The 17,158-nt window shown below is 35.5% G+C and overlaps 1 protein-coding gene across 3 annotated transcripts; it reads left to right on the top strand.

The window, feature by feature from the left end:
- Nucleotides 1-116: 116 nt before the first annotated feature.
- On the top strand, nucleotides 117-16,784 carry ptpreb (protein tyrosine phosphatase receptor type Eb). 3 transcript variants are annotated; one of them, XM_042742461.1, is made up of 21 exons: nucleotides 117-263; nucleotides 4,671-4,849; nucleotides 6,586-6,657; nucleotides 7,642-7,738; nucleotides 9,678-9,751; nucleotides 9,921-10,054; nucleotides 10,166-10,256; nucleotides 10,418-10,494; nucleotides 11,184-11,220; nucleotides 11,353-11,450; nucleotides 11,619-11,738; nucleotides 11,942-12,105; nucleotides 13,133-13,268; nucleotides 13,353-13,502; nucleotides 13,638-13,731; nucleotides 13,814-13,890; nucleotides 14,178-14,312; nucleotides 14,802-14,927; nucleotides 15,019-15,170; nucleotides 15,423-15,558; nucleotides 15,725-16,784. In XM_042742461.1, the coding sequence occupies exons 3-21, from the start codon at nucleotides 6,588-6,590 to the stop codon at nucleotides 15,797-15,799; spliced, it is 2,043 nt and encodes a 680-aa protein (XP_042598395.1). In that variant the 5' UTR covers nucleotides 117-263; nucleotides 4,671-4,849; nucleotides 6,586-6,587; the 3' UTR covers nucleotides 15,800-16,784. The 3 variants fall into 3 exon arrangements, with proteins under 3 accessions (XP_042598395.1, XP_042598396.1, XP_042598397.1); XM_042742462.1 differs by having other exon boundaries at nucleotides 4,671-4,790; XM_042742463.1 differs by lacking the exon at nucleotides 4,671-4,849 and having other exon boundaries at nucleotides 170-263.
- The last annotated feature ends 374 nt before the right edge of the window (nucleotides 16,785-17,158 follow it).

The following is a 17,158-nucleotide window of genomic DNA, read 5'->3' on the forward strand; positions in this document are numbered from 1 at the left end:
CTGGCCAGCATCTAAAATAATAACATTATTTGCAATTTCACATATCCAGAGTACATGTAGATGTGATAACTGACGGGAAAAATTTTCCACCATAAATGAGAGTGACGCACGGACGGCGCATCATCATCATCACACGGCAGGCACCGGCGCTCGTAGACTAGAGAGGAGGGACCACAGACACTATCTGCACAGCATCCCCAACAACCATCAGCACTGAACACTGGATTTTACAGACACTTTACATGAACTGGGACATAACACTGGTAATACTGCAATTATTACTTTGCGAAAATGAGTCCATTTATCATTTGCATCGTTTTTCTCCGGTAAAAGGAAATATGTTTTACGACGCTTTCAGTCACGTTCGTGATGATGAGTTCGAAATAATTCATTCTGTCAGCATCGCCCATTTTGTCGTTTACTCAAATTAACGTGTAAACACGAGATTTTGTTAACCTGTTTACGTTTTTGTCTCAGTGTCTACTCTGCATGCATTTACTGTAGATTTAATAACTGCAAGATTTGTTTATAAGGAACACGAGTCAGTGGGTTGTGTTTTAAAATCTACTGAGCTGCCTGTCTAGACAGCATTTTGCGTGCAGCAATATTTTTCTGCTGTCTCGTACCGCACCTATGTTGCCCAAAAATCTTGCACACGCCTAAGGTGCTCAAAAATGTTGTAGCTCTTACGCAGATATATTAACCCTTAAATGGTTTCTGTATACTAGGGGATACGTAAAGAATTGAATTAAAATGTTGATAGGAGGTTTCTGCAAATTCTCGGGCCATGTTACTAATATATGCAATAGAAAAAATGAATCTTTACATGTTATTTTCATATTATAAAATTGAAAATAAAAACAATATTTTGAAGAACAACATAAAACATCTGAATCCTATTATGCAGGAAAATATCAGAAACCTAATTCTATGTTTAATTTTAAAAACAATTATTTTCTTTTTTTTCCCATTAATTAAGTGTAATTCTTGCACTTTTAAGGGTTAAACAGGGAGGGAGAATAGTGTTATTGCATTGTTGGATCAACATCCTGTGTTTACACTGATGACATATAGATGAAAAGAGTTGACTGACCTTTTCGTCACTTGAGTTATTCCATTATGCATATATTAATGGAACATAAAAAGTTGCATAAGGCAGTTCTCATGAGACTGTTTGTGTGGATGTGATGTTTGGAAAAAGAGGCTGATAGATTTTGCCCTGAGGGTGATGCCATTGGTATACTCATCTCCATTCTTGCCACAAATACTTTAGAGCCACTGTAAAAGATATTTAGATGTGAAAACATGTAAATGATCAGATTGTATTCAAGTCAAAAATATTATTTAATATAACAGAATCAACCAGATTCCATTGAGATACTTAAAAATAATAATTAAGGCTAAGGTCAAGTAGAAATAGTATAAAACTTGACTTTTTATAATGTACTCTTTGTCTTTGACATTTATACTGTACTTTCGCTCAGGACCCAGATTTACTATTATCATGTGGTGACGCACTGCACTACACATACTAAAGCAAACCAAAATATCTTCATAATCAAATATTAAAATGTATTAACACTACTACAAACATCTCAAACCCAACAAAAACAAATAGGAAAAAAATAGTTTAAATATTTTTCTCTGCATTTCAAAAATTGCAGTAGTTTTAACAAAATAGCCTTCGATTTAAACAACATTAATTTTGCACTCAAGACCCTATCAAAATAGACCTGCAATCCATTTTCAGATGAGAATGCCAGTGATCTACAAGCTATATTAAACTGCACATCCAATAGAATAATAGTTTCCCAAAGTCCGGATTATTCATTGATAGCCATTTTTGCAAACATCTTAAGTCACAAATCTTTCCGTCCCTCTCTTGCATTGGAATATTTTCCAGCTTTTAGCCTTTTTATCTCTCAGAGATTAAAGCAAAGCTGTTTTAAGTCTCAAAAGCATTCCATAGAAAGCATACTGTGTATTTGAATCCTATTATTGCGATGAATTAAAAAAAATGGATTTAGGAAAATGGATTTTAATAATATAAGCATATCTCATAGATGCATTTTCCTGAAGTTTATGTAATATGTATAACAATGGTGTGACGTGACCTTGTTTCTAGTAGAGAGAGAGCACAGCCGGCAGGATTAAAGCAACATGCGCTTAAATGGAGATTAATTTCATAATTACTTGTGCACAGCACTCTAATCTGAAAGCTTAAGATGTTGGTAAACTCTTTGGTTTTAAGACCCTCGTAGCTGACAAGGCCAAGAGGTCAGTATAAATGAAATGGCAGATTTAAATGACTGTTCTCCTTCCATAATGTGAACTCAGGTAACAGATATTTCACAAGAACCAAATGCCTCTGACCTTTTCCACTAAACTGATTATGTTTCAGGTCTCTCATCGATTTAATCTTATTATAGGACATTCGATTGCATGTGAGTAATGTGAAGTTGTTACAAATCATTTTGCTTCTAGAGATTCAGCCAAGATTATGGATTTTTGGTTTATATCGGTTTAGGAGTTATCCATTACTGATGTGGTAAACCACATTTGTGAAGGTTAAGTGAATTTTAGATAGATAATTTATAGACTATAAGTCATAGACTGGTAATGCACATAAGAAATGAACAGAAGTAAAAGCTCTCATAGCTTATGGAAGAGGCTTTTTATTATGCATCAGCATTTGCATTTGTTCTGCATTACATGCATCTTGAAAATAAATGCTGGTAGTCACGTTCTTGCATAGAGGTCAGTTATAGTGCAGAGTCAGCCTTCTGTGTTCTGGTCAGCATCTCTCCATGCGCAGCTAACACCTCCATCCAATCTGTTTCCTGTGTTTGAAGAGACTACATGGTTACTTGGACCTGCACTAATGTCTACACTGCACTCATTTTTGCTCAGGGAATTTATTAATTGATGTCATGAATGAAAACGAACACTTTGATTTCCAGAATGTGCTCTGAATGTGCTATTGACACAAAAATGATACACTGAGAGCTTCTGGCTGTAGTTTTGGAAAGTTATAACACTATTCGAATAGGATGTTATTTTAGATTGTCTTGAAAAGCAAAAAGTCTTAATGGACTATAAGCAACAATCAGTAAAAGGGAGGCAACATCCTGGCTATAGATCTAAAGCCCCCCCATTAACACAGGAAGTCTATTGGATTTGAAAGCTAAAATCTCTTCCTGTTTTGTACTCCAAGGATCTAGTGGTTGATGGGGAGCTTATTTCTTTTTATGTTTTGTTTTCCTCTGCAAATGAGTGGGAAAATGTGTGTCTGAGATTTATGTAAAATACATACATACATAATGCTAACAAAGAAAAGCAGAGGCTGGATTATTTCAGTGTTACAGGCACTTCCTCCTGTCTTAATTCATCAGTGGTGCTCTCTTCTCACATTGTTCTTTATTCAAACTATTAAGCACCAACAATATGCATTCAATTTCCATATGAAAGATCTGCAGAGCGCAGCAACATGCATTTCTCAAGGTCACAGCATGTATTGACAGTCAGATCAGGTTTTACTGCTTGAGATGCTGCTTGTTCCTTGTAGTGTGTCAGTATTTTGTTTCGTCTTTTGGGGGACTGTTTCATTTGGTGTTGTCTGCATGATTTTTTCATGAGAATTTGTCATGAAGGCCATTGACTCATACATTAACAACAGCTTCCAGACTGCCAGTTATGAAAGCCTCTGTGTTGACCGAACAGTCAGCTCGTAGGAAGATCATGAAAAAATAAAGAATGGTTGCATGTCTCAAATAAAGGTTTCATGATATGCACATATTCTATTTAGCTAAATGAAAATGTATGGCCATCCAGAAATGAGTAAAAGTCGACTTAATGGATAAGATTGACTGTAACCAGATATACTAAATGAACCTTAATTTAATATATACGCATATGGCTAGACACTGTCATTATTTACAATAATGGTACATGTAAAAATAATGTTGGCTTTCAGTGCTGTTAGAGCCTGAGTAACCGTCACTTGGTTTTGATTGACAATGTTCTTGATTTGATTTGCATTCATGTGATCCGGTCAGGGCCCTGAGATGACCAAAAGTGACTGACCCAGTTTTACACAATATATTATGACCAGGGTTGTTGCTAAAATTTTTATGGGTGGGACGCTTCTCCTCCTTGCCCATAATGGTCAGAGCTTTTGCATTCTTTTAAAAATGCATTATTTCTAACTCACAGATTTATCAAAAATAAATAAATAAATAAATGAACAAGTTTTTTTAAAAAATACAAATACAAATACAGAATAATAAAATATAAATTAGTTTACTGTGGTATAATATGAAATGCTTATTATTTGCTGCTATAGAGACAATGCTGAATTACAGCATCACTGGTTAAAATCAGTATAGGTATTTCAGACTATAATAGTCTACATTAAAAGGTGTATAGATAAGGTTAGCCATGCATGCTTGACTACAGACTGATAGTTTTCCAACAGGGGTAGACCTTCTCAAACTGATTTCTGGGTGACAAATCAACTGGCACAATTCTAAAGGAGAGATTTAAAATGGATCTGTTTGCTTCTCTTTCTTTCCACAACCCCCTCTGCCACTGCCTGTCTTACACATTTTATGAGGTTTTAAAGAAAAGACAATTCCCTCTCCTAATGTATCCTTATTCCTTGTTCTTTGCAGGCAGTGGCTATCTAAGGATAGCCCACCCGGAGAGGACAATGAAAAAACCTGCACTCATATATTATTGAAGGACAGAAGTGCCTTCACAGATATCATGACTCCTGGAGACCTTCTGGAAAAGTATCATAATAATTAATGTCTCCTTTCTTGAAAGCAATGGACTGAGAAGTTGCCTTGAAGTGAGACATATCCTTCATGTTTTCTTTTCTAATCTCTATAGTCAGAGTTCATTAACGTTTTGTGGCAGGTAGATTTTCTGTTTCAGCTTTTGAAAGGATTATTATGTGAAATCTCTCTTCGGTGGCATTGAAAAAGTCACAGGGGATCAATCACATACCGGCTATGTGACAGATTTTCTGTGTTGGGTGATTTGCTGGACATCTATATATGCAGTTGTCTTAATACCACTCACTTATAAACCAAACCACATTCATTTCTAATTGCATATTGCAATTATTAATTTAAGGCATTTAAAAAAATACATTATCAATCTGACAAACTTCATAATTTTCCAAAAAATCAAATATTTTATAAATTTCCAAAAATTCATTTGATTATTGTCCTAAAAATGAAGTAGAATCTGATATACTTCTTATTGTTTCAACATTATTATTTTGTTTTACATTTTTACATTTTCAAATCACATTGCCTTTTGTTCCCCACTGTATTTAATATTACGTTTATTATATACTGAACATATCATAGAAATGACCATTGTTGGGCTGAATTTACACACAATACCTTTTTAGATCTAAAAGTGTGATGATGTCTGGAGTAGAAAGTCTTGTCCTACTTTTCTCAGTTGCTGCTGGTTGTGTGTGGTAGATGGTCCCATATCTCCAGAGGCCACAACTCTCTGGACCATTAATTGAAATTAATTTTAGATTTGCTCATGTAGAGGGAAGATTCTTACTGAATGGCATGAGAAAAAGATTGATGGATTTAATATAGGTTAATTGAATCTCTTGTGAAGCCTTTGCACATTTGCAGAATTTTGTCAGAAAAAGTCATTTGTTCTGAATAGTACTGAATTATAATTTTTTAAAGGGATAGTTCACCCAAAAATCACACTCATGTCATTCCAAACCTTCGTTCTTGTTCGGAAAACAAATTAAGATATTTTTGATGAAATCAGAAAGCTTTCTGACCCTGCATAGACAGCAATGTAACTGAAATATTCCCAGATCCAAAAACGTAGCAAGGACTTTGATAAAACAGTCAGTGTGACATCAGTGGTTCAACCGTAATTTTGTGAAGCTACGAAAATACTTTTTGTGCACAAAGAAAACAAAAATAACTTTATTCAACAATTCTTCTCCACGTCACCCTAGGGCACCATTATGGAGAGTTCCACGATGCATGTGCATGCATTTCTCTGCGCGTAAACAAGCACAGTGCCTGCATGTTCTACGTCAGCAGAATCACGCACATCCATTGTTTACATGCAGAGATACTCTCGATAATGGCGGAAGACGTGACTTGGAGGAGATGAATTGTTAGATTCAGAAATTGTTAGATTATTAGATTCAGAAAAAAAAACGGCTTTAGAAATATTATTGTTTTCTCTGTGCACAAAAAGTATTCTCGCTGCTTTGTAAAATTACAGTTGACCCAATGATGTCACTTGGACTATTTTACCGATGTCCTTACTATGTTTCTGGGAACGTTTCAGTTGCATTGCTGCCCATGCAGCGTCAGAGAGCTCTTGGATTTCATCAAGAATATCTTCATTTGTGTTCCAAAGATGAATGAAGGTCTTACGGGTTATGAATGACATGAGGGTGAGTAATTAATGACAAAATTTTCATTTTTGGGTGAATTATCCATTTAATCATAAGGAACCAATTATTCAGTTATTCAATCTATTACCAGGAAACTCAAATAGTTGTTTGTTGTTTTCTCTTCTTATGTGCAGCCATGATGGTCCTGTTTCTAGTTTCAACAGCTCTCATTTCAAACAGTTCCTCTCATGGAAACCTGACCACAGGTATATCATATTCAGATATCTGTTTTTCACTTAAAGGGGTCCTATTATGCTTTATCACTTATTCAACTTAAGTTAGTCTGTAATGTTGCTGTTTGAGCATAAAAAGATCTACAAAGTAACAAAGCTCACACAAGTCCATTTCAAAAGGAGATATTTTATTTAACAGAAATCACTTTTTTTCAAAACTACAACGAACGACTCATTTGGACTACAACACATATTTTCCGGGATTTGTGATATCACAAATACTGACGATGGGACGAGACCTGGTTGAGCTGCACTAGAGAAGGAAACGAGTGTTATCACTATGTCGGAGACACGCTAGCTTTCCCAAGCCAGATGAATTAAGAGTGGTTATTTACAATCATCCGGGTTTAAATCGTGCTCAAATTTATTTGATTTTGACGCAATATTTACATTGAAGCTCGCAACAGGCGGCTGTGGTAAGGGGCATGACATTTCCCAACCAGGCACCGAGTGGAGCCAATCAAAACACACACTGGCCCAGCTAACCAATCACAGCACATTTTGTATTTCAGAAGGCGGGCCTTCATTTGATTTAGGAACTATTCGAGCCGTTCATGCCAGACTGGGGAGAGTGGTGTTGTAATAATGTAAAATATGTGAAAAATAATGTGTTTTTCAAACAACCTAGTAAACAAAATCAAGACTTTGTAAAAAGAGCATAATAGGACCCATTTAAAATTATTTAGAAACATGTCGACACGCAATTTGTACCCAGAACTTGAATTTCCATAGAATTGGAATGTCTGGAATTGGAACGTTTCACATTTTAAAATATGAAAATGCTTTCATCTGCCAAATTGACTAAAGTTATATCCAATTTTATCCAGTTTGAACCCATTACGCAGAATTCCATGCATTTTCATTCTTGAATAAAGCCTGCATATTCCATCTGGGCCTGCTGAAAAGCCTGTGGAGAATCTTACTTCACTCGCTTCCATTGTCTTTCTCTTTGTTCAGAGTCTCCAGCGCCTCAAGGCTCACATGTCTTAGCCTCAGGCCTCGTCACCTCTCTCCTGCTTGTCATCTTTCTTCTTCTCATCGCCTACATTCTGAGGTAGGATAACACACATACCCCAAAAACAGTCTATCCTAAATAACACATTATACATTATATGCAAAGATACAATGAAATATATATGAGTGAACAGCCCTTCTTTTGACCCCCCAATGTACTCAGCACTATGTTTTGTAAGTCTGGCCTACAGTGTTGCCAACTGCTGTAATTCCATTCCTTTATTAAACCTCTCAGGCCAACTAGGCCTGTACAAATATCTATTGATAGCCATCAAACTTCCTATTCTCGCTACATGAAAATCGCTCATTTTTCCAGGCCAGAAATTTATTTATCCAAAGCTTTAATTATTATCAAAACATCAACTCAGCAGTTTCAAATGAAATGATAATCATACCTCTAACAGATTCACTTTCTCTAGGGCTCCTGGAGATAAAACAAAATCAAAAATAAAACAAAATCAAAAACAAATATTTTAAACTGTAATAATATTTCACAATATAACTGCTTTTCCTGTATTTTTGATAAAACAAATGCAGCCTTTGTGAGCATAAAGGACTTTCAAAAAAAAAAAAAACCAAAACAATATTACCAGCCCCACAGTTTTGAACAGTAGCCTACTCTTCTTGTAAAGTAATCTCATCTTTCTAACATTACTTGTACCCAACATTACAAAATTATATTGCAAAAATAGTGCAAATTGTTTAATACATTAATCTTGAATATTTGGTTACATTCTTTTTTGCCAAGAACATAAATGTACAGTACATGTAAGTCTTTAACTTGTACCATTTCCTAGATATGAAATATTCAAACATGTAATTTATAATACATTATATTATAATACATTATTTGTTAAAGATGAAGTGTGTAATTTCTGGGCCTCCAGATATAACTGCAAAAATAATTGCAGGGGCTAGCTGCATCTCTATGTTAAGACTGTGACATAAGAACTAGTCTGACCAATTAGCAGTAACCAAGGTGTAACGAGGTGTAATTTTTTGGATTCAAATTAGACCAATCTACATTTTGATGTAAACGGCCACAGGTTTACAAATAGGTTTCCTGACACTCCCCCTCTCTGCCATTGGTCAGTCCAACAGATAGCTTCACTCCAAATGCACACCATTGGTTACGATTAAACAAACAGAGCAATGTTTCGAAAGATAGAGCCATAGATGCCCAGTGTTGATACTTTTTCAGGGAATCAGCTTACAAAAGGCTTAGTTACAGATGTTGATGCCTTTTCACCAGAGAGAGAATAAATTATTTTAACATAATAGAATAGCACTCTTCACCTTTAAGAGTATATATATGTGTGTGTGTGTGTGTGTGTGTGTGTGTGTGTGTGTGTGTGTGTGTGTGTGTGTGTGTGTGTGTGTGATCCCGGACCACAAAACCAGTCATAAGGGTAAATTTCTCGAAATTGGGATTTATACATCATCTGAAAGCTGAATAAATCAACTTTCCATTAATGTATGGTTTGTAAGGATAGGACAATATTTGGCCATATTACAACTATTTGGAAACCTGTAATCTGAGGGTGCAAAAAAAAAACAAAAGTTGTCCAAATTAAATTCTTAGCAATGCATATTACTAATCAAAAATTAAGTTTTGATGTATTTACGGAAGGAAATTTACAAAATATCTTCATGGAACATGATCTTTACTTAATATCCTAATGATTTTTGGCATAAAAGAAAAATCGATAATTTTGACCCATACATTGTTTTTTGGCTATTCCTAAAAATATACCCCAGCAACTTAAGACTGGTTTTGTGGTCCAGGGTCACAAATGTGAAAGTAGTTGTGATTGTGTGTCAGTGAGTCATTTTCTCTCAGCTGCTCTGAGGAATCAGACAACTAAACAATCTCTCATGAGAAAGAACTTTAGATTTTGGTGTGTATTGAGAACTTTGTCATTTTTTACTTTTTGTTTTGTTCTATCTCTCTGTAAATTTCTTACTTCAAAATCTGTCAGGTTTAGAGAGCAAAGGAAGGATCTTGTTGCCTCGGTTGACAAAAAATTGCCAAATGGCTTTTTGGAAGATCAAGGTAAGTTTTGATTTGTGAGATTTTTTGCTGCCATTTTGTCTGTTTGTGTCAAGCCAGTATTTTTAGAACAAAGCTTTTAGAACTTGGGATCTGCTTTAGAGATATAAAACAGTAAAAGGAGAAGAATGACTCGCTTTCAGACTGTATGTTTTTCTTCTCTCTCTGTCAGAACAAACGGTGGTGCTCCTCCCCAGATCACCCTCTCCATCAAAGCATTATTTCCCCATCCCTCTGGACTCCCTGGAGGAAGAATTTCGCCTACGCTTGGCAGATGATGGCAAACTGTTCAGAGAGGAATTTAATGTAAGAGCTTAGACACACACAAACTTTATCATTCTCCGCATGCACACTAACTCCATTTTGTTTTCTTATACTCACATAATGTTTCTTTCTTCTGCTGCTTCTATTTTAAAGTCTTTGCCTTGCGGTTTTGGCTGTGGAACATTTGAAGAGGCGAGCAGAGATGAGAACAGAGAAAAGAACAGATATCCCAATATTCTGCCCTGTAAGTGTTCCACACACTTGCAAACTTCCCAGACACCATGGAAGAGCTTGTTTTGTGTCATTTAGGTTTAGTATAATTTTGTAATCGTGATTGTTAGGATTTGAATGGAGGAAGTTGGTCCCTAGAGTTGAATAAAATACATCTCTTCATTTCATTCTCAGATGACCACTCAAGAGTGCTGCTTTCACACATAGATGGATATATGGGCTCTGATTACATAAATGCCTCTTATATAGATGTGAGTACTTTCTCCATGCTTTAAAAAAAAAAAAAAAGATTTATAAATTAAAGTGATAGTTCACACAAAAATGGAAATTCAGTCATTAAATTCTCAACCTCATGTCTCTCCAAACCCGTAAGACCTTCATTCATCTTCAGAACACAAATGAAGATATTTTTGATAAAATCTGAGAGCTTTCTGACTCTGCACAGACAGCAATGCAACTGCCACATTCAAGGTCCAGAAATGTAGTAAGGACATTGTTAGAAAAGCCAATGTGACTATTGTTTAAATTTTTGTTTTCTTTGCACACAAAAAGTATTCTCGTAGCTTCATAAAATTACGGTTGAACCACTGATGCCACATGGAATATTTTAATGATGTCCTTGCTACCTTTCTGGGCCTTGAAAGTGGTAGTTACATTGCTATCTATGGAGGGTTAGAAAGTTCTCGGATTTCCTCAAAAATATCTTAATTTGTGTTCTGAGGATGAACTAAGGTCATGGTTTGGAATGACATGAGGGTGACAACATTTTCATTTTTGGGTGAACTATCCCTTTAATTCCTGTGATCTAATACAGTAAGTATATTGTTATAAGACTTTAATACCTTATAAATACCACATTGTATAATGTCTATAATACCTTATATCTTGACATTGCACATGAATGTACTTTTCTGAGTCTTAGGATTGATTGTTCCTATAGGGCTACAGAGAAAAAAACAAATTTATTGCAGCTCAAGGTATGCACAAATATTTTCCCTCTTCCCATTTGTAACAAACATTAAGAAGGCAATTTAATCAATAAAAATGTAAACCTCAAATGAGCTTTAATTCATCTATGTTTTGATTTTCAATATGTTTGATTTTTTCAGGCCCAAAACCAGAGACAGTGGGAGATTTCTGGAGGATGGTTTGGGAGCAGAAATCTGCCACTATAGTCATGTTGACCAACACAAGAGAGAGAAAAGAGGTAAGATGAGACATCACACGTTTGTAAGAGTTTAACATCTTAATAGTTGCAGAAAGTTTTTTTTTTTAAAAGGGGACAATATAAAAAAAGAAATTCAAAACACTACTAATAAATTGCAGTAATCAAGTATTTGGTTAAATATGTGTGATGTCTGTGTGTGAAATGCAGGAAAAGTGTTATCAGTACTGGCCTGAGCAGGGCTGCTGGATCTATGGCTGTGTGAGGGTGGCAATGGAAGATGTCACAGTGTTGGTGGACTACACGATCAGGAAGTTCTGTGTGCAGCATGTGAGTGGTCATTTCCCTGAAACATTACATCATCAGTAATCAAATGTTCTGCATAATATGCTGACATACTAATACACTAATTCTCTTGACAGACCTGTAATTTAGTAACCAATAATTTTGGTGGAATCAGCCAGGCAGTATTTGCTCATATAATTTAAATGTATAGGTTTTTTTGACTTATGCAAGCTGGTGTGATTTTGCAGCATGCTGCTGATGGCTGCAGACCTCCAAGGTTGGTCACTCAGCTGCATTTCACCAGCTGGCCTGATTTTGGTGTACCCCTTTCCCCTATTGGCATGCTTAAGTTCCTCAAGAAAGTCAAGACTGTCAACCCTGTCCATGCTGGACCAATTATAGTGCACTGTAGGTAAGACTGCGGGCTATTCTTAAAATATATTCACCTACAGACTAAGGGGTCATTCACAGAAAATACGTATTTCCATTCCACAGTGCTACTTTTCCATTGTTTTTCTATATACTGTAAATACTTTATATTGATGCGTTTAATTATTTAATGTCTTTTGCAACATCCTGCACATGACTCAATCTGAGCAGCTGAGTCCTTAGCCATCTTCAAGAATCGAAAAATAAAAATACCTCTCTTCCATCTTTATTTGACCCTCTAACTCTAGCACTTATAGCAGTTGTATATCATTGCTCTTTTGTTGATTTTGATTGCTTCCAATCTCCTCATTTGTAAGTCGCTTTGAATAAAAACGTCTGTTAAATGACTAAATGTAAATGACATAAATTAAATAATATCATTTTTTTAAAAAGGCGTCTTGAGACCTTTTGTTTTCCCCATTCCACTGCCTGCATTTCACTTGTTTCAAAGCAAAACCATGTTCTGTGTGAATGGCTCCTATAAAAATGAATGTACAGTATATAATAGAAATGTGTTACATACTACAGTCTATTAGATCTATAGGGATGCACTCGTGCATGCTAGTGTTAAGTGCTATTTATCGGGTCGAAACATTTGAAACCATGAACATTTCAACTATAACAAACAGTCTGAAATGCAAAGTATGCAGAAACAACCACCAACGCAGATGTCTTGAGGCTCAGCTGTTAAACGCCCCCCTCATGTGGGATTGTTAACACCTCAGCCAGAACCACAGACTTTCCCACTTATTAAAGTGTGAAAAGTCCCTTATTGCAGTGAAATGGCCAACTCCAACCTTTTCTGGTATGCTGTATGGTAAAAACCTGCAATATTCACAGCATTATGAACATTAATATAAAATTGATCCCATGTTCAACTGAACTGAGATAATTATCTAGCCCAAAATAGTAATTCAAATGGAAAACCAAGCAGTTTTTACTACATTATCTCATTATCCCTCATTTCATGCCCTACTTCACATCTCACGACTCATTTTCTTTCCGTGTAGTGCTGGGGTTGGCAGGACTGGGACGTTCATTGTGATTGACGCGATGATGGATATGATGCACGCTGAAGCGAGGGTGGACGTGTTCGGCTTTGTGTCCAGGATAAGAAAGCAGCGCTGTCAGCTCATTCAAACGGACGTAAAGGACTTTCCGCAGTCCCTCTTCTGTATTTGACTCATTTCAGCAGTGACTGGCCACTGATTTCCTCTCTCTCGCCCACAGATGCAGTATTCATTCATTTACCAGGCACTTTTAGAGCATAACCTGTATGGTGACACAGAGTTAGACATTGCTTCTTTAGAAGGCCACCTCCACAGACTCCACAACACACACACACAAATGGACCGAGTGGGTCTGGAGGAAGAATTCAGAGTAAGAACCACATTACACTCATTAGAAGGATTTGCTAAGCAAAAGTATGGAATTATCTTATGATTTAGTATGAACATACAATGACAAAAATAAAAAGTTATTTTTAACACATTGTTTTGTTTGGAATCTCCTTAGAAATTAACTAATGTCCGCATAATGAAGGAGAACATGAGAACCGGAAATCTGCCTGCCAACATGAGAAAGAACAGAGTACTGCAGATCATCCCATGTGAGAAGAGGGATATATATTTATAGATACAGATTTATAATTTCAGTGCTTTCTTGTAATTAATATCCTGTCTTATTACTAGATGACTTCAACAGGGTAATATTATCAATGAAAAGAGGGCAAGAATTCACAGACTACATTAATGCATCTTTCATAGATGTAAGTATATGTTTCATAAAAAGGTTAAATATTGCCTATAATAATAATAAAAATAAATATTATTGTTATTAATAAAACTATTGGCTGTATTTACATATTATATTATTATCATTATCATTATAAGACCACATGCCACTTGACATAAATAAGGGCTCAGGATAAAAACAACAAAGAACATGCTATTTGTTCAGTACTTGTTTTGTATATGTATTCTCTCTCTCTCTCTCTATATATATGTATAATTAAACAAAGCATTGAGAAATGTTCTCATGATTTTACCTTTGCAGGGTTATAGGCAGAAGGATTACTTTATAGCAACTCAGGCACCTTTGGCTCACACTGTGCAGGACTTCTGGCGCATGGTATGGGAGTGGAAGTGCCACTCTATTGTCATGCTGACTGAGCTGAAAGAGAGAGAGCAGGTACAGTTTAACGGTTTATATTTATCTTTTTAATATTGATATATTAATTAGTGCTGTCAAATGATTAATCTCGATTAATCACATCAAAAATAAAAGTTTTTGTTTACATAATATATGTGTGGGTACTGTGTATATTTATGTATACATAAATACACACACATACAGTATATATTTTGAAAATATTTACATGTTTAAACATTTATATATTTATATTCTTATATTTTATATTATATATAAATATATTTAATATGTAAACAAATTTTTCTTAAATATATACATGCATGTCTTTGTATTTATATATACATAATAAATAAAGTATACACTCATATATTATGTAAACAAAAACGTTTATTTTGGATGCGATTAATCGTGATTAATCTTTGACAAAACTAATATTAATCAACATAAAGAAATGTGTAGTTACTCTTCCACAATTCCATTTACCAAGTATCCACACTTTCACTTCCTTTCCAACAACTCCCACTCCAGGAGAAGTGCGTGCGTTACTGGCCAGCAGAGGGCAGCGTTTCTTTTGGAGATTATGTACTGGAGCTGAAGAGAGACACGCTCTGTGAGACTTTCAGCATTCGAGACATGCTGCTGTCATATGCATCAGTGAGTTAAATGTGCAGTGAATTTGACACACGCTTCACTTAGGAGCTTCCTTTATTTTGCACAAATTAAGGGTAAATTGAGCTGTTTGCAGGAAAAGCAGACCCGTCTAGTCAGACAGTTCCACTTCCATGGTTGGCCAGAGATTGGAAGCCCATCAGACGGAAAGGGAATGATTGACATTATTGCTGCAGTGCAGAAACAACAGCAGCAGTCTGGAAACAACCCTATAGTGGTGCATTGCAGGTACACATACACTCTCAGTCGCTCCCTCACTTACAGATTTCACACACACACACACACACACACACACACACACACACACACACACACACACACACACACACACACACACACACACACACACACACACACACACACACATCATATTTTTACATATTGTTCAACAGCAATTTTTTGTATAACGTCTTTAAAACCTATCATAAAAGTATGGTTTGAATTATTATTATTATTTTTTTTTTTTTTTGGTGAAATCAGTGCTGGTGCTGGTCGGACCGGAACCTTCATTGCCCTCAGCAACATCTTAGAGCGGGTCAAAGCCGAGGGGTTACTGGACGTATTCCAGACAGTGAAGAGTTTACGCACTCGGAGACCACATATGGTCCAAACTGTGGTAAGAATGCAAAACACTGTGCATAGTTCACATAGATCTGATGGCTTCACTGTTATTTTATAATATGAAAAATAGTAATAATAATAAAATAATAGAGAATGAGTAGATGTTTTGGCTTTTGACTGTGTGAATTATGATATAATGTATTTCCCATTTGTCGTTTCAGGAACAATATGACTTCTGCTACAGAGTTGTGCAAGATTTTGTTGACATCTACTCAGACTATGCTAATTTTAAATGAGTGCAGCTTACCAACACACATTTATATTATATTTAAACTGAAGAATATTACTGTGGCTTAGTGACACTCCATGCACTTGACATTTCCTATTCTTGTTATTATGCAGTAGGGTAATATTTTGGATATGACCAGACTCCAGTGGCTTAACCACGTCAAGTCTTTTGCATTAAGTTTTTGTTACATTTGTGTAAGTATTCAGTATGAAATAAGTTTTTAGTTCTTTTTAATAATACAACACACATCGTTTCTAATTCCAAAAAGTCTTGTTTACTACAAAATTATTTTTATTTACAAATTGTGTTCACGAAAGTGTAAAGCATTCCATTCTGAGTATTTGTTCCTTCTATTTATGCTCCAGCTTGCTTCCCAGAAAAATTTTGCATGGGTATTTGTGTGTACTAGTGTACTAAAATTAATTAAGATACTTCCAAATTTGAATTTTATGGCAATTCTTGGCCAGACTCTAATTTGCATCAGCCCTGATAAGTCACTTGTACCATATACATGCTCTTCACCTTTCACATCACCTTCATAACCTGACTGAGATGTCCAACCACTTAATGAAACTTTAGCAGGCTTTAAAGTTTCTGTGATGATAATGCTGTTTATTCTTATGACTTCATAAGCCAATCAAATACCCAAGAGGCTAAAACTGTGACAGAGATACGGATATGGATTAAGTGTACAACATTCAAAGGAAGTAGTAAAATCCATAATGATATTTGGTTGAGGAATTAATACATGCCATTTAGGGTTTAGTGAAACCTGTGAACTAACAGGAATGGCTTCCTTTCATTATTCCCTACAAACACGATACCTTGTGTTTTTGTCCGCTTGTTTGAACAAGGTCAGATAGAAAAAAACTAATCTGTGCTGTCACTGCAGTGTTACTTCAACAGGGTGAGAAATTCTGGAGAAAATGAGGAAAGACGTATGCCTTAATCCCGAATAACACCATTTTCTGCAATAAATGTTTCATTCAATACTTGTGCCTGGGTGTGTGTGCAAATTTCTGTCTATTATTTTACTATAGAAAGTCAATATAAGCAGTTTTTAGTGCATACTAGTTTTGCAGGTTGTAATACACATCATTTTTGCAGTTGATATTGATAATGCATAGTAGGTTTGTAGTGCACACTCTACAAAATTTGTACAGTCAATTCCATTTACAGTTTTTACCCATAAAGAAATTAAAAATAGGCTACTACATGAGATGAAGACTCCCGGTAACCTAATAAAATCAGTTTTATTTTACATGGACTGAGTCACCTCGCCTGCCTTGAGCACACATTTAAGTCACTAAAATATTACTATGGTAATTATTATTAGTGGCCAATTGCATGACAGCTGGTAATGGAA

This window comes from Cyprinus carpio, chromosome B17 (genome assembly GCF_018340385.1).
Source record: "Cyprinus carpio isolate SPL01 chromosome B17, ASM1834038v1, whole genome shotgun sequence".
In the NCBI taxonomy this organism is placed as follows: domain Eukaryota; kingdom Metazoa; phylum Chordata; class Actinopteri; order Cypriniformes; family Cyprinidae; genus Cyprinus; species Cyprinus carpio.